The sequence below is a fragment of the Thamnophis elegans genome, chromosome 7, assembly GCF_009769535.1.
Source record: "Thamnophis elegans isolate rThaEle1 chromosome 7, rThaEle1.pri, whole genome shotgun sequence".
NCBI lineage: Eukaryota > Metazoa > Chordata > Lepidosauria > Squamata > Colubridae > Thamnophis > Thamnophis elegans.
In genome coordinates this window covers 8,148,665-8,161,941 of record NC_045547.1, presented here as the reverse complement: position 1 = coordinate 8,161,941, position 13,277 = coordinate 8,148,665, and the positions used below count along the sequence as shown (strand labels likewise).

General features: G+C 42.4%; 1 protein-coding gene across 1 annotated transcript in view; it reads left to right on the top strand.

Moving 5' to 3' along the window:
• Window positions 1-13,277, top strand: part of LOC116511221 (lymphoid-restricted membrane protein-like) — a 68,748-nt gene continuing 55,471 nt past the window's right edge. The window contains exons 1-8 of the mRNA XM_032221090.1: window positions 1-220; window positions 1,726-1,836; window positions 2,814-2,993; window positions 3,776-3,859; window positions 6,302-6,368; window positions 9,633-9,791; window positions 12,834-12,951; window positions 13,116-13,166. Coding sequence (XP_032076981.1) covers window positions 16-220; window positions 1,726-1,836; window positions 2,814-2,993; window positions 3,776-3,859; window positions 6,302-6,368; window positions 9,633-9,791; window positions 12,834-12,951; window positions 13,116-13,166 — 975 coding nt within the window. The 5' untranslated portion in view covers window positions 1-15. The remainder of the gene's footprint in view (window positions 221-1,725; window positions 1,837-2,813; window positions 2,994-3,775; window positions 3,860-6,301; window positions 6,369-9,632; window positions 9,792-12,833; window positions 12,952-13,115; window positions 13,167-13,277) is intronic.

Here is a 13,277-nt window from a genome sequence, read left to right as displayed (position 1 = left end):
CTCAAACGGGGCAGAATGTCTTCCAAAGATACATGTGGGAAACGCCATCATCCTGTGGCCAGCCTTTGCAGGAAGCTCCAAACTATCAACATGATGGACCAAGCTTCGAATCCTGCCTTGCAGATTCCAAAATTCCAATCCAAAAACTTTGACAGTCCACAGAGTAACACAAAGAAGAACCTGGAGGAGATCTTGAAGAAGAGGACATTAAAAAGCAGCAGTTCCATGGACACCAACCTCTTTTGCTAAGTCCTTCCAGTGACAACATCTTCTCTGTGAGCCCTGGCACGGTGCAAACACCACGACATCGACGTATTTCGGATATTCGCTCCGAGGTCTTTTTCTCTGGGTGGCAAAAAGAGACAGCTGAACAAATCAGGGTTTTTTTGTAAATCAGAGAGGAAACGGTTTCACCCATCTCGTTAAAAAATGGAGAGTCAACCTTTGATTATGGCAACTCTAATATCGAGCCAAGGCCTACATCACCTCTGGAAAGCAACTATTTCACATCAAGTCCTGATTATTTACCCAAGGACCAAAATCCGTACGCCCACTTTCCTTCTCCTCCACCCAAAAGATTCGGTAAGAACCGAAGGAAGGCACTCAGGGTGCTTGTGATTATTTGTATTATTGTATGTATTTGCATTTATATTGTTCTGATATCTCATGGGTTGCCACAAAGAAAAGGGAGTCAAACTATTCTCCAAAGTACCTGAAGGCAGGACAAGAAGCAATGGGTGGAAACTAATTAAAGCGAGAAGCAACCTAGAACTAAGGAGTAATCCCCTAACAATGAGAACCAGAGGTGGGTTCCTACCAGTTCGCACCAGTTCGGTAGAACCGGTTCGTCAAATCTACCGAACCGGTTAGAAGAGGTTCCACCAGTGGACCCGGAAAGCAGACCACATCTACAGAAGAGGTTCCAAAATTTTTTGAAACCCACCACTCACACACACACACACAAACACACACACACACACACACAGAGAGAGAGAGAGAGAGAGAGAGAGAGAGAGAGAGAGAGAAAGAAAGAAATAAAAAAAGAAAAAATGCGAGAGATGAAAGAAAAAAAGGAAAAAGGGACAGAGAGACAAAAGGAAGGAGAGAGAGAGAGAGAGAGAGAGAGAGAAAACACATGGCCGGCAAGCCACTCCCACCAGGTCACATAGCTGGCAAGCCACTCCCACAAAGGAGGCCACACCCACAGAGTAGATTAAAAAAAAATTTGAAACCCACCACTGGTGAGAACCATTAATCAGTAGAACAACTTGCCTCCAGAAATATGAATGCTCCCAAACTGGAGGTTTTTAAGAAGATGTTGGATAACCATTTGTCTGAAATAGTGTAGGGTTTCCTTCCTGAGCAGGGGGGTTGGACTTGAAGACCTCAAAGGTCCCTTTCAACTCTTCCTCCATTTCCCCCTTCCTCCCATTCTCATCCTTTTGGTTTTGCTTTTATGATGTACCCTGCCCTTTGATAGTATGACTTCGGCCACTTTGTGGAAACTAACAATGAGAGGGCAATCCCACAGCACAAAATGTTTTTTTCAACCTGATTGCAGATGTAATCAAATGGACAAGCTGAACAGGGGAAGGAAAGTATAAGGCTTGAGAAGAGTTAAACTTGAGGAGCAAATTGTGAACAGGGAAAGCCAGTTAAAAACCAAATCTCTTGGCTACATGTGGGAAAATCAAACCCAGCTTCCAATATTCTTTCTCTCCATAGGATGGAAGATGGCAATGGACAACAGAGACAATGACGACTCGGATGTAAGTCTGATTTGTGAAAGAAGACCTACTGACTACTATGTTTTCTGCATGTGCGTGGAAAGAAGAGGTAATGTAACAATTGAAAAGTTCCAAAATGAATTTGGGAGGCTACTTATGCAGGTAGTCCTCAATTTATGACCATTCAAACTTCAACAGGACTTTACCCAGGACTATTTTTTGTTGAAAATTGTCAGCACAGTTTGCAGTTAAGGTCAAGGATTGACATTAGCAGTCAGAATGCTAATTGCCTACTCAATTTAAAACAGTCTACACCAGTGTTTCTCAACCTTGGCAACTTAAAGATGTCTGGACTTCAACTCCCAGAATTCCCCAGCCAGGGGGAGTGGCTGGGAGTTGAAGTCAGACGTCTTCAAGTTGCCAAGGTTGAGAAACACTGGTCTACACCACAAATGATGAACATTTTCTGAACATGAACCTCTGTGTTGATTTCATTGTTTGTTGTTGTTAGTTGCAAAGTCATGTCTGACCCATTGTGACCCCCATGGACAATGTTCCCCCAGGACTTCCTGTCCTCTACCATCCTCTGGAGTCCATTTAAGGTCATGCCGACTGCTTTGGTGACTCCATCCAGCCACCCTCATTCTCTGTTGTCCCCTTCTTCTTTTGCCCTTGTCGTTCCCAGCATGAGGCTCTTCTCCAGGAGTCCTTCCTTCTCATTAGGTGGCCAAAGTAGTTGAGTTTCCTCTTCAGAATCTGGCCTTCTAAAGAGCAGTCAGGGTTGATCTCCTCTAGGAATGACTGGTTGATTGCCTTTCAGTTCAGGGGACTCGCAGGAGTCCTTCTCCAGCACCAGAGTTCAAAGGCCTCCATTCTTTGGCACTTAGCCTTTCTCATGGTCCAGCTTTCACAGCCATACATTGTACTGGAAAAACCATAACCTTGACTATACAGGCAATTTTGTGGCAGGATGATGTCTAGATTCGCCATAGCTTTCGTCCCCAAAACAAGCGCCTTTTAATTTCTTGACTGCAGTACCCAGCTGCGGTGATCTTGGTCATCTAACAATTTTCATGTTACATTTAGGCAAAGTTGCTGTTTCTAAATTAGTTGACTTCCTGAGAACACGACAAGTCCGGAGTTCAGAAGATAGTGGCCTTGAAGATTTGTGCAACATGCTTGATCCTGATCATAGGGATATATCTATGGACTTGGAGACCTACCATGCCATCATGAAAGAATGGATTGAAGATTGCAAAGAAACTGGTACCCGCTATTATGTCTTTTTTTTTGTAGTGCAAGGCATGATAACCCCATATGTTGCTCTTAAGTCCATTGATTAACCCTTTACATCAGGGGTGTCAAACTCGATTTCATTTGAGGGCCGCATCATGGTTGCGTTGACCTTCGGGGGGCAGGGGGACATGGCCAGCTTGATGTCACTCATGTCAGGGGCGGCTGTGGTGGCCCGAGCACTCTTCCAGCGAAAATGGGTTCCCGAGCTCCATTTTTGGCTGCAAGGACCTCCTGCAGCTCTCTCCAAGTGAAAATGGAGCTCAGGAGGACCTCCATTTTTGTTGACAGACACGCCGCAGGCCAGTCCTTTACTGTTTCCAGGGTGGCCCCATGGACAGATCTAAGCACCCTGTGGGCCGGATCTGGCCCCCGGGCCTTGAGTTTGACACCCCTGCTTTACATAAATTTTAAAAAAAACTTCTGCAGTTCTTTTGAATCCTTAATGGATCCCATATCTGGTTGTTTTCCATTGAACAAATAATAATTTATTCCTCTTCTTTGCTTTCTGGTTTTTAACCAGTTAGCAAGCAGTTACAAAGCAGATCCTTTTAATCCATAATGACTAAATATATACATAAAGAGTCTTTGATAAGAAGTTAGGATGGATGATATCATGCCATATAATTATATAGGTTAAGAAACAGAAAACGGGTCACAAATCATGAGGGGGAAAAAGTTTTTTCAGTACATGTTATTAAAATGCCAAAAATGTTTAATATCGATTAGAGCCATTTCTGTTATCTTGAATTAAGATACCTGGAACTACACTCCCCCCTCCCTTTTTTTCAGGAATGAGGTACCCAACAAGGAGGCAACCCCTGAAAATAATTTCTCAGGTATTTCTTTACCAGATTATTGAACTGCATTCGGAATTAATACAACTACAAATGTATTACTGGTAGAATAATATTTTGGGTATTATGGAAAGTTAATTTAGTGAAATGTGTATAACATGCATAGAAAGTGCCAGAAATTAAGCCCTATGCCTGGTGTCCAATAATCTCACTGTTGGTTTTCAAACCATCAATGATTATGTAAGCCACCAGGTGCAGAGTTCCTCATTATCACAAGAGTGTTATCTTCCTTCCATTGTAGCCTAAGGTTGTGAAAAAGACTTAATAAGTCTCTCTAAACATATATATTGAGAAATATATTGTCAGAGTCAATAGCTATCCAGCCAGCATACAAATAAACAATTCAGCAGGATTCATTTATAGAAGAAACTTCTTTGTCTACAACTAGCCGATAACCTGGCATTGCTAGGTATTTATTTATAGGGGGAAATGTCCAGAACAAACGTAATTTCTAATGTTGGATTCTCCCCCTTTCCAGAAGGAGCCCCCTTGTGGAGTACTGCAAACTCAACTGTGCTGTACAGTAGAAGCCATTTTACGGCAGTACAGTAAAAGCTATTTTAAAGCACATAGGCTGTATCTTAACAGAACACACAGCCCAAGGAGTTTTAGGGATGTCTTACCCTCTTTCCAGAGAGTAAGTCATCGGTATACCAAGTTTGGTTGAAATTGCTTGAAGCGTTCCAGAATTATCTACAGTCATAGATAGATAAATAGATAGATAGATAGATAGATAGATAGATAGATAGATAGATAGATAGATAGATAGATAGATAGATAGATAGATAGATAGATAATATAAAACATGATGCATGTATACAATATCCATGCAGCTCTTGCAACGTGGTAGAGAGAAGCAAGGATTAAGGACAAAGAACTCTTATATATACAGAACAGTTAAGCTAAGCCACGCTCAAGCTCCGAGCTGTCTCACAGGGCTCACAACAAATCCTGTGTCTCAGTCATCAAACAGTTCCCATTTGCTGACTTCTTGTTATGACTTTTCCAATTTATAAATTCTTATACACTGACATATAGATTCTTCTTTGAAAGTGGGAAAAAAAACAAGTCCTGAAATGTTAATTCAATTTAATTCTTTCATTGCAATAAATCTAGCTAAAGGGAACTTGAGGCTATTTAGAAGGGAACAAGCTATGCTAAACCATTGACTGAATTATTTGCATGAGCGGGTGAATTATTTACCGGGTCGCTGAACACATTTGCAAACTTGGTTTCAGCTAATAAGTTGATGGTTCTGCAACATTCCAGCTTCCTGGCTTTTATTGATTTTTTTTTAAAAAAACAACACATTATATGGATATAAGGAACCAGATCATACCAAGAGAATTGTTGGAAGGCAGATCAGTCCAGAATTAGTTGAACTAAGGATTTTTAGCTTCCTTTGTTCCTTCTGAAGGAAGTTAGCACCCACCCCTCTACTAGAAAAATGAAATATTCTGGGGAATATTAAAAAGGCAGAATATTATGTTTCCCTGGATGAGAAAAGAAGAAACATGTTTTAAACACAAAGCAGCTTCCTACAGCTCCCTGCCCCCTCCCTTCAGCTCCAGGGTGATGGGATTAAGACATGGCTCTCAGGACATGATAGGATTAGCACTCTACCCATCTCACCACATGGCACCTGAGAAGATTACATCATCCAGCAAAGCTCAAGCAAGCTTGGGACACGGACAGCCTACAAAGTTAGCTAAGACCCCTGCCCCCTGGGAGTCTGACAGCCAATGGGATACATTCCTTGGACAGGGACAGGAAACTCTAAATACCCAAGATCTCTGCCCTTTTTTCTTCAAGGTCTTCAAGGCAAGTGATCCCCTTTTTCCCCAGGACCTTAAACCATGTGGTCCTGTCCACCATCAATAAGACCTTTCCAAGCAACTTCCATGAATCCAGTATCTTTTTCCCCACTTGGAACCAAACCCAGAAGGATATTTTTTCCAACACTTCCAATGGTATCTCTTACCCCTGTCCCGTTAAAATCGATTAGCCTTGCTAAGATAGAAATGAGCCGTGGTGGTGCAGTGGTTAGAATGCAGTACTGCAGGCTATTTCTGCTGGCTGCAATTCGGTAGTTCTATTCTGAAAGGCTCAAGGTTGACTCCACTTTCCATCCTTCCGAGGTGGGTAAAATGAGGACCCAGATTGTTGGGGGCAAGAGGCTGACTCTGTAAACCGCTTAGAGAGGGCTGTAAAAGCACTGTGAAGCAGTATATAAGTGCTAGTGCTAGTTCTAAGATGCTGAATGACTTATTTTGCTTGTGTCAGATGCTCAATTAGGGCATTTGAGGACGGTCGTAAAAGTGAAAGTCATGCAGAGGCAACCATTGTGCTTAGAATGCTTTATGGAATGGAATGGCATGCAGTTGGTTTCTTTCTTGCCTTACCACCGAAAACTTCTTTTTGCAGCGAAAAGGTTGAACATAACTTCTGGAAGCCTAGAAGCACTTGGCGGTGATGTGTCAAGAGGAGATTTGTGAGTTCTGTTTTAGTTGACGGGTTTCAGAAACGGGAAACAAAAGAAACCAAGATCAGAAATAGGAATTTTGCAGGAATAATGGGTACTCTGTGTCTTTTAAATGATGGGGGAAGATGTGATAATAACATTATACCATCTGAACGGCTGCCACACAGAAAGTTAAACTCGCCCTGTGTTGTCCCAAGAGGGCAGGATATAGAGCAATGGGTGTCAAAACTCAATTTCATTGAGGGACGCATCAGGGTTGTGTTTGACCACAGGGAACCAGGGTGGGCGTGACCAGCTTGACATCACTCTTGTGGGGGCACCTGTGGCGGCCCGAGCACTCTGCCAGTGAAAATGAGTTCCTGTGGTCCGTTCCTTCCAGCTGCAACGGCCTCCTGCAAGCCTCTGCCTGCAAAAACAGAGCTCAGGGGGCTGTGCACGGTCCTCCTGAGCTCCGTTTTTGCTGGCAGAGGCACAACGGGCCGGCGGCCCCACGGAGCCAGTTATCTAAACACCCCACGGCCGGAGCCTGCCCCCGATGTTGAGTTTTATACCCCTGATATACAGCAATGGGTGTATGAGATTGGAAAGCAAAATATAATTAAATGTTGGCGAAAATAGTATCCTAATAGTAAGGTCAACTGGAACATCATCTGTCGACTGTGAACAGGGGGGCCTTTGCCCAAGTTCGTCTGGTGCACCAATTTCGGCCCTATTTGGACCGGGAGGCACTTCTAACGGTCACTCATACCCTTGTCACCTCAAGGCTGGATTATTGTAACACGCTCTATATGGGGCTACCCTTGAAAAGCGTTCGGAGACTGCAGTTAGTTCAGAATGTGGCCACGCTGGCGATATTGGGCTGCGCGGAGCGATACACCTGTCCTCCGTGAGCTGCACTGGCTACCAATTGGTCTCTGGACTCAATTCAAGGTGTTGGTTATTACCTTTAAAGCCCTACATGGCTTAGGGCCAGGATACCTTCGAGACCACCTGCTGCTACATACCTCCCCAGCGCCAGTAAGATCCCACAGATTGGGCCCCGTTCAGATGCCGTCAGCCAGACAGTGGTCAGCTGGCGGGCCCTTGGAGGAGAGCCTTCTCTGTGGCTGCTCCGACTCTCTGGAACCAGCTCCCCCCGGAAATCCGGGCCATACCCACTCTCATGGCCTTCAGGAAAGCTGTAAAAACTTGGCTGTTCCGGCAGGCCTGGGCTGTTGACCTCACTGTTGAGGTCCAGCCCCGACTAGAATGAATGTATGAGGGTGTTTGTTGTTTTAAATTGTTTTCTTTATCGTTATGTGTTTTTTCTTATATTTTTGTAAGACGCCCGGAGTCCTTCGGGATTGGGCAGCATATAAATATATTTAATAAATAATAAATAATATTCAACAGTGCAACTACCAAAAAAAACGTAGAGAGGCAATGAGTTTCTCTTTGTTGGTTGTACCAGTAGTCCTTGTCTTACTTTTGCAATCAAACCCAGCATTTCAGTTGCTAAGTGAAACATTTGTTAAGTGAGTTTTGCTCCATTTTACGACCTTTCTTGCCACAGTTGTTAAGTGAATCACTGCAGCTGTTGAGTTAGTAACATGGTTGTTAAATTGAATCTGACTTCCCCATTGACTGCTTGTCAAAAGGTTGCATGACCTTGGGACACTGCAATCGTCATAAATATGAATCAGTTTCCAAGTATCTGAATTTCGATCATGTGACTATGGGGCCAACTCACTTCACCCCTGTCTCGCTTAGCAGCAGACATTGTGGTTGTATCAATTGTGGTTGTAAGTTGAGGACTACCTGTTATTTGCGGTTAGGAATGTTCTCAAGGATAAGCTTTCAGAAATGAGGGAATGTGGATTATCAGTGGAAAGAAATAGCTGTATGAATGATGCAGAAGAATGGTCTTCCTTATGTTCTGACCCAGCCTTAGTAGAAACAGACTCCTTGTCATGAAAAACTTGGTGAAAATTGGGCATGCTTTGATTGTACGTTCAGTGTAGTAAACATAGCGCAAAGCTCTGAGTGCAATAGAATTTTCTGATTGCTTCCTGTATTTATAAGCTATGATTCCCATTTTGGTAATGTTACTCCTTTACCATTAGAAAAGGCACACGTTTGAATGCAGTTCAATGGTAGCTGAGGAATTCTTGGGAGTTGAAGTTCACATATCTCAAATCTGTCAACAGAGAGCAGTGTTTCTCAACCTTGACAATTTAAGATGTGTAGTCCTCAGAGTTTTTGCCTAGAGATTTCTGGGAGTTGAAGTCCACACATCTTAAAAGTTGCTAAGAAACAATTTAGAGAAAGGGTAGAACAAGAAGCAATGGGTGGAAACTAATCAAGGAGAGAAGCAACTTAGAACTGAGGAGAAATTTCCTGACAGTGAGAACAATTAATCAGTGGAACAGAAGTTGCCTCCAGAAGTTGTGAATGCCCCAACACTGGAAGTCTTTAAGAAGATGTTGGATAGCCATTTGTCTGAAATGGCAGGGGGTTGGACTAGAAGATCTCCAAGGTCCCCTCCAACTCTGTTATTGTATTAATATGTTTAAATCCCTTTATTTCCTCATGTGAATGAATGGCATTCCCACACCGAAAAGTCCAGGCAATAGTTCTTCAAAGAGTTAACTGTAGTAACAGACCTTATCAGTTCCTTACGATAATCACAAGGCGGTGAGCTCCCAGCCTAAATGCTGCAAATTAAGTACTGGAAAGCAATCTCTGTGGCACGAAACACAATGAGTAGAATCTTCAGAAATACAAATTGTTGTCTCCTACGACCACCACTCCCCTTTCCTTCTATTTATTCCCCAGCTGGGGAGGGGCTATTCAGCATCCATGTGTGCCTTGCTTCCCGAGTTGATTCCTTGTTCTCCTCTCCTAACTGCTCTGTGCATGCGCACATCTCAAACAAGCCCCAGCTGTTCTTCCTCCCCACTTATCTCAGCCTTCAAAGCCTCTCCCGTGGCTGGAAAATGTCAAACGGCCCTGGCTCAATCTCTGCATCCGAAGTAGAGCGCCAATCAGAGCCTTCCTCAGGCTCCAGAGTTCCTCCCCAACTTCCTCATCGTCCGAGTCTGCCGCTAGCTCCGCTGGCAGCTGGCAGGCCACAACACCTTAAAGTTGTTCTTGGGTGATGGGACCTTGGCCAGAAAAGGTGCAGATAGGGAGAAATTTCTTAGCACTAAACGCCCATCCTGCTTTTGGTCTCCTCCATTAAAAAAAGGTATTGAAGGTTAAAATGAGAAAGTCCTCTTTTCTTTACCCTTCCAGAGAAACGTCTGACTTGATTACTTGCGTGGCCGATCTCCAGTTCAACAACCAGAAACTTCAAGAGGAAAATGACCAGTTGAAGCTGGCACTGGATGCCACGGAGGAGACCAATAACAGACTGGTGGAAGACAGCGGGGAACTGCGGAATCAGATAAAAAGGTGCAATGCTTTTGAAAATAACTGAAAGTTCTTTTGCTGGTTTAGCAAGATCTGTTGTTGCTCTAGGTAAAAATACTGTAGGAGGCATTCTGACCCAGCCTTAGGAGAAACAGGAAACAGACTCCTTGTCCCAAAAAAAACCTTCTTTATTTATCTCCTGTGAATTAATGGCATTCACCCACCAAAAGACCAGGCAAGAGTCCTGCAAGGAGTTAATTGCAGTAACAGACCTTATCAGTTCCTTGCAAGGCTGTGAGCTCCCAGCCGAAAGGCTGCAAATTAAGTTCTGGCAAGCAGTCTTTGTTGCACGAAACACAATGAACAAAATCTCCAGAAAGACGAACTGTTGTCTCCTACGACCACCACTCCCCTTTCCTTCTATTTATTCCCCAGCCAGGGAGGGGCCATTCAGCCTCCAAGTGTGCTTTGCTTCCCGAGTCATTGTTCACCTCTCCGAACAGCTTTGCGCATATGTGCATCTGGAACAGACCCCCAGCTGTTCTTCCTCCTCCTCACCTCAGCCTCCAAAGGCAGCTGGCTCTCCGGTGGCTGGGAAATGCTGGACAGCCCTGGCACTGGCTCTGCCTCTGACACAGAGCCCTCATTAGAACCTTCCTCAGACTCCAGAACTGGCCCAGGTTCTTCCCCAACCTCCTCATCGTCCGAGTCTGCTGCCAGCTCAGCTGGCAGGCCATAACAGTAGAGGTGTTTCTTTGGTTTAACATTTTTATTGGGCTGTGAAATAAAGTAAGATACAAAATGTGAAAGTGAATAGGAAAACAGTGGGGAGAAAGAGGGGGAAGTGAGGGAGGAGGAGAAGAAAAAAAAAAGAAAAAGAAACATTGACTTCCGACTCTCTCTGCTGCAGTAGAACAAGGCATTAACATCAAATCATAACGTTTTGGCTTTTTCATAATATGAACAAGTCATTTCTATAAAGATCTATCAATCTAATCGGTAAAACCCAAAATCAAAGTTTCACCCTTTTCCACTTCAAACACAAAGTTCAGAACCAGTCTCCATGTTGAAATAAAAGTACTTATATTATTTTCTTTAATCAAGATAGCCAATTTTGCCCTTTCAGCCAGGTCCATCAATTTCTGCAACCATTCCATCCATGTTAGGAATCGAACTGTCCTTCCATTTTTGCCCGCCATCGTATATAATAACAAAGTTCCAATTTTTTTCTCCAGGTCTTTTTCCATTAGACCCAAAAGGAAGAATTCTGGTTTCATCTTTATCTCCATTTTCAAATTTTTCTGTATTAAAATATGAATCATATTCCCCTTTTTTCCATAGTAGGAGTATTTCTGTGTAAAGTCTTCTTTACCATAGCTGCCCATATGTAGAATAGAATTCTTTAGAATAGAATTATTTATTGGCCAAGTGCGATTGGACACATAAGGAATTTGTCTCTGGTGCATAAGCTCTCAGTGTTTGTAGAGGACAAACTTCCACTCTATTAGAATAGAATAGAATAGAATAGAATAGAATAGAATAGAATAGAATAGAATAGAATAGAATAACAGAGTTGGAAGGGACCTTGGAGGTCTTCTTGTCCAACCCCCTGCTCAGGCAGGAAACCCTACACCACTTCAGGCAAATGGTTATCCAACCTCTTCTTAAAAACTTCCAGTGTTGGAGCATTCACAACTTCTGGAGGCAAGTTGTTCCATTGATTAATTGTTCTGTCAGGAAATTTCTCCTCAGTTCTAATTTGCTTCTCTCCTTGATTAGTTTCCATCTATTGCTTCTTGTCTTATCCTCAGGTGTTTTGGAGAATAGCTTGACTCCCTCTTCTTTATGGCAACCCCTGAGATATTGGAACACTGCTATCATGTCTTCCCTAGTCCTTCTTTTCATTAAACGAGACATACCCAGTTCCTGCAACCATTCTTCATAGGTTTTAGCCTCCAGTCCCCTAACCATCCTTGTTGCTCCTCTCTGAACTCTTTCTAGAGTCTCCACATCTTTTCTACATCGTGGCGACCAAAAATGTATTCCATATGTGGCCTTACCAAGGCATTATAACGTGATCTTGATTCTATCCCTCTGTTGATGCCGCCTAGAACTGTGTTGGCTTTTTTGGCAGCTGCTGCACACGGCTGGCTCATATTTAAATGGTTGGTCCACTAGGTCTCCAAGATCCCTCTCATAGTTACTACTATTGAGCGAGGTACCACATATACAGTATTGAGCTTAGCTGTCCTCTGCAGATACTAATAATGTATGATGAGAAATCCTGGCAGGCACATACTTACCAAAGTTTAATGGCCTTGCAGAGATTACTGGAAATGGATGTCAATATAAGGTTTAATCAAGGCCTAATATAAATGAGGAACCACGGCCTTAGTATCGCAATAGATTCTTCTAAAACGTTGCATTTTTAGAGAACTTAGTACATAAGAATTTCTTTCTGGACTGTATCTGTATCTACTGTATCTATCTTCTTGTTTGAAGTCATTGCACATGTTAATATTCATAGAGAAAAATCTAATAATTAAAATGCACATGAGATGGTGAATTGTATTTCAAAATATGAAACCGTGGCACTTTATCCAAGAACTCTGCCTCTAATGGGTATCTGGTTCTACTCAGAGAATTATTCCATGAACATTCAAGAAATGTGTTCAATTTTGAAATGTCTTTATTATAAAATTGAGAAGATAGAGAAATATGTTTCTGGCTGCCTGGGGAATTCTGGGAATTGAAGTCCACCCATCTTCAAGATGCCAATGTTGAGAAAGACCAATATATACTGTTTTAATGTTAAGTTAATTTTAATAATTATATCTGGATTTTGTTTATTGTATGCCACTGTTGTTATCATTTTTATTTTGGTTTTATTGAATTTCACTCTAACTGTAATAAAAATATATTCATTTACATATTATATTTATATCTATCCCCAGAATTTGATCCTGGTGCATACAATTAAAAAATCACATGAAAATATCTACAAAGAAGCATTTGGGGAGGGGGGGAATCTCATAGGTTTCCTTGTCTATTGCAAATGGTTTTTTGTTGTTTTTGGCTTTCTAGCTTCCAGCAGTCTGCAAGTCAAGTGAAAACATTAAAAGAGGAACTGGAAGAAGTGAAGAACATTCTGGGCACTTCTGAAGAAAAGAGGCAGTTGATGACAATCCAGAATAAGCAGCTTGTGAGTTGATGTTTGCATGCAGGAGTCCACCTTTGGCCAACTGTTACAAACCAAGTTGTGTTGCCTTTTTAAAAAAAATTGGTACAAGGAGCAAGTCAACACACAGCTCAGGTTCCTGATAAACATCTGATTGTTTCTCTTCTTCACTTTCTTTTCATAATCAGGAAAAAGAGAATCAGTCCCTCATTCTTAAGATATCTGCTCTTCAAGAGGAGGTAAGAATGAGTGTGAATACTCTTTGAATCATAGGGTGATAATTTTGTTATTGCTGTGCAGTAATAATAAGATAATATTAGGGGACGCAGTGCCTCAGTGGCTAAGATGCT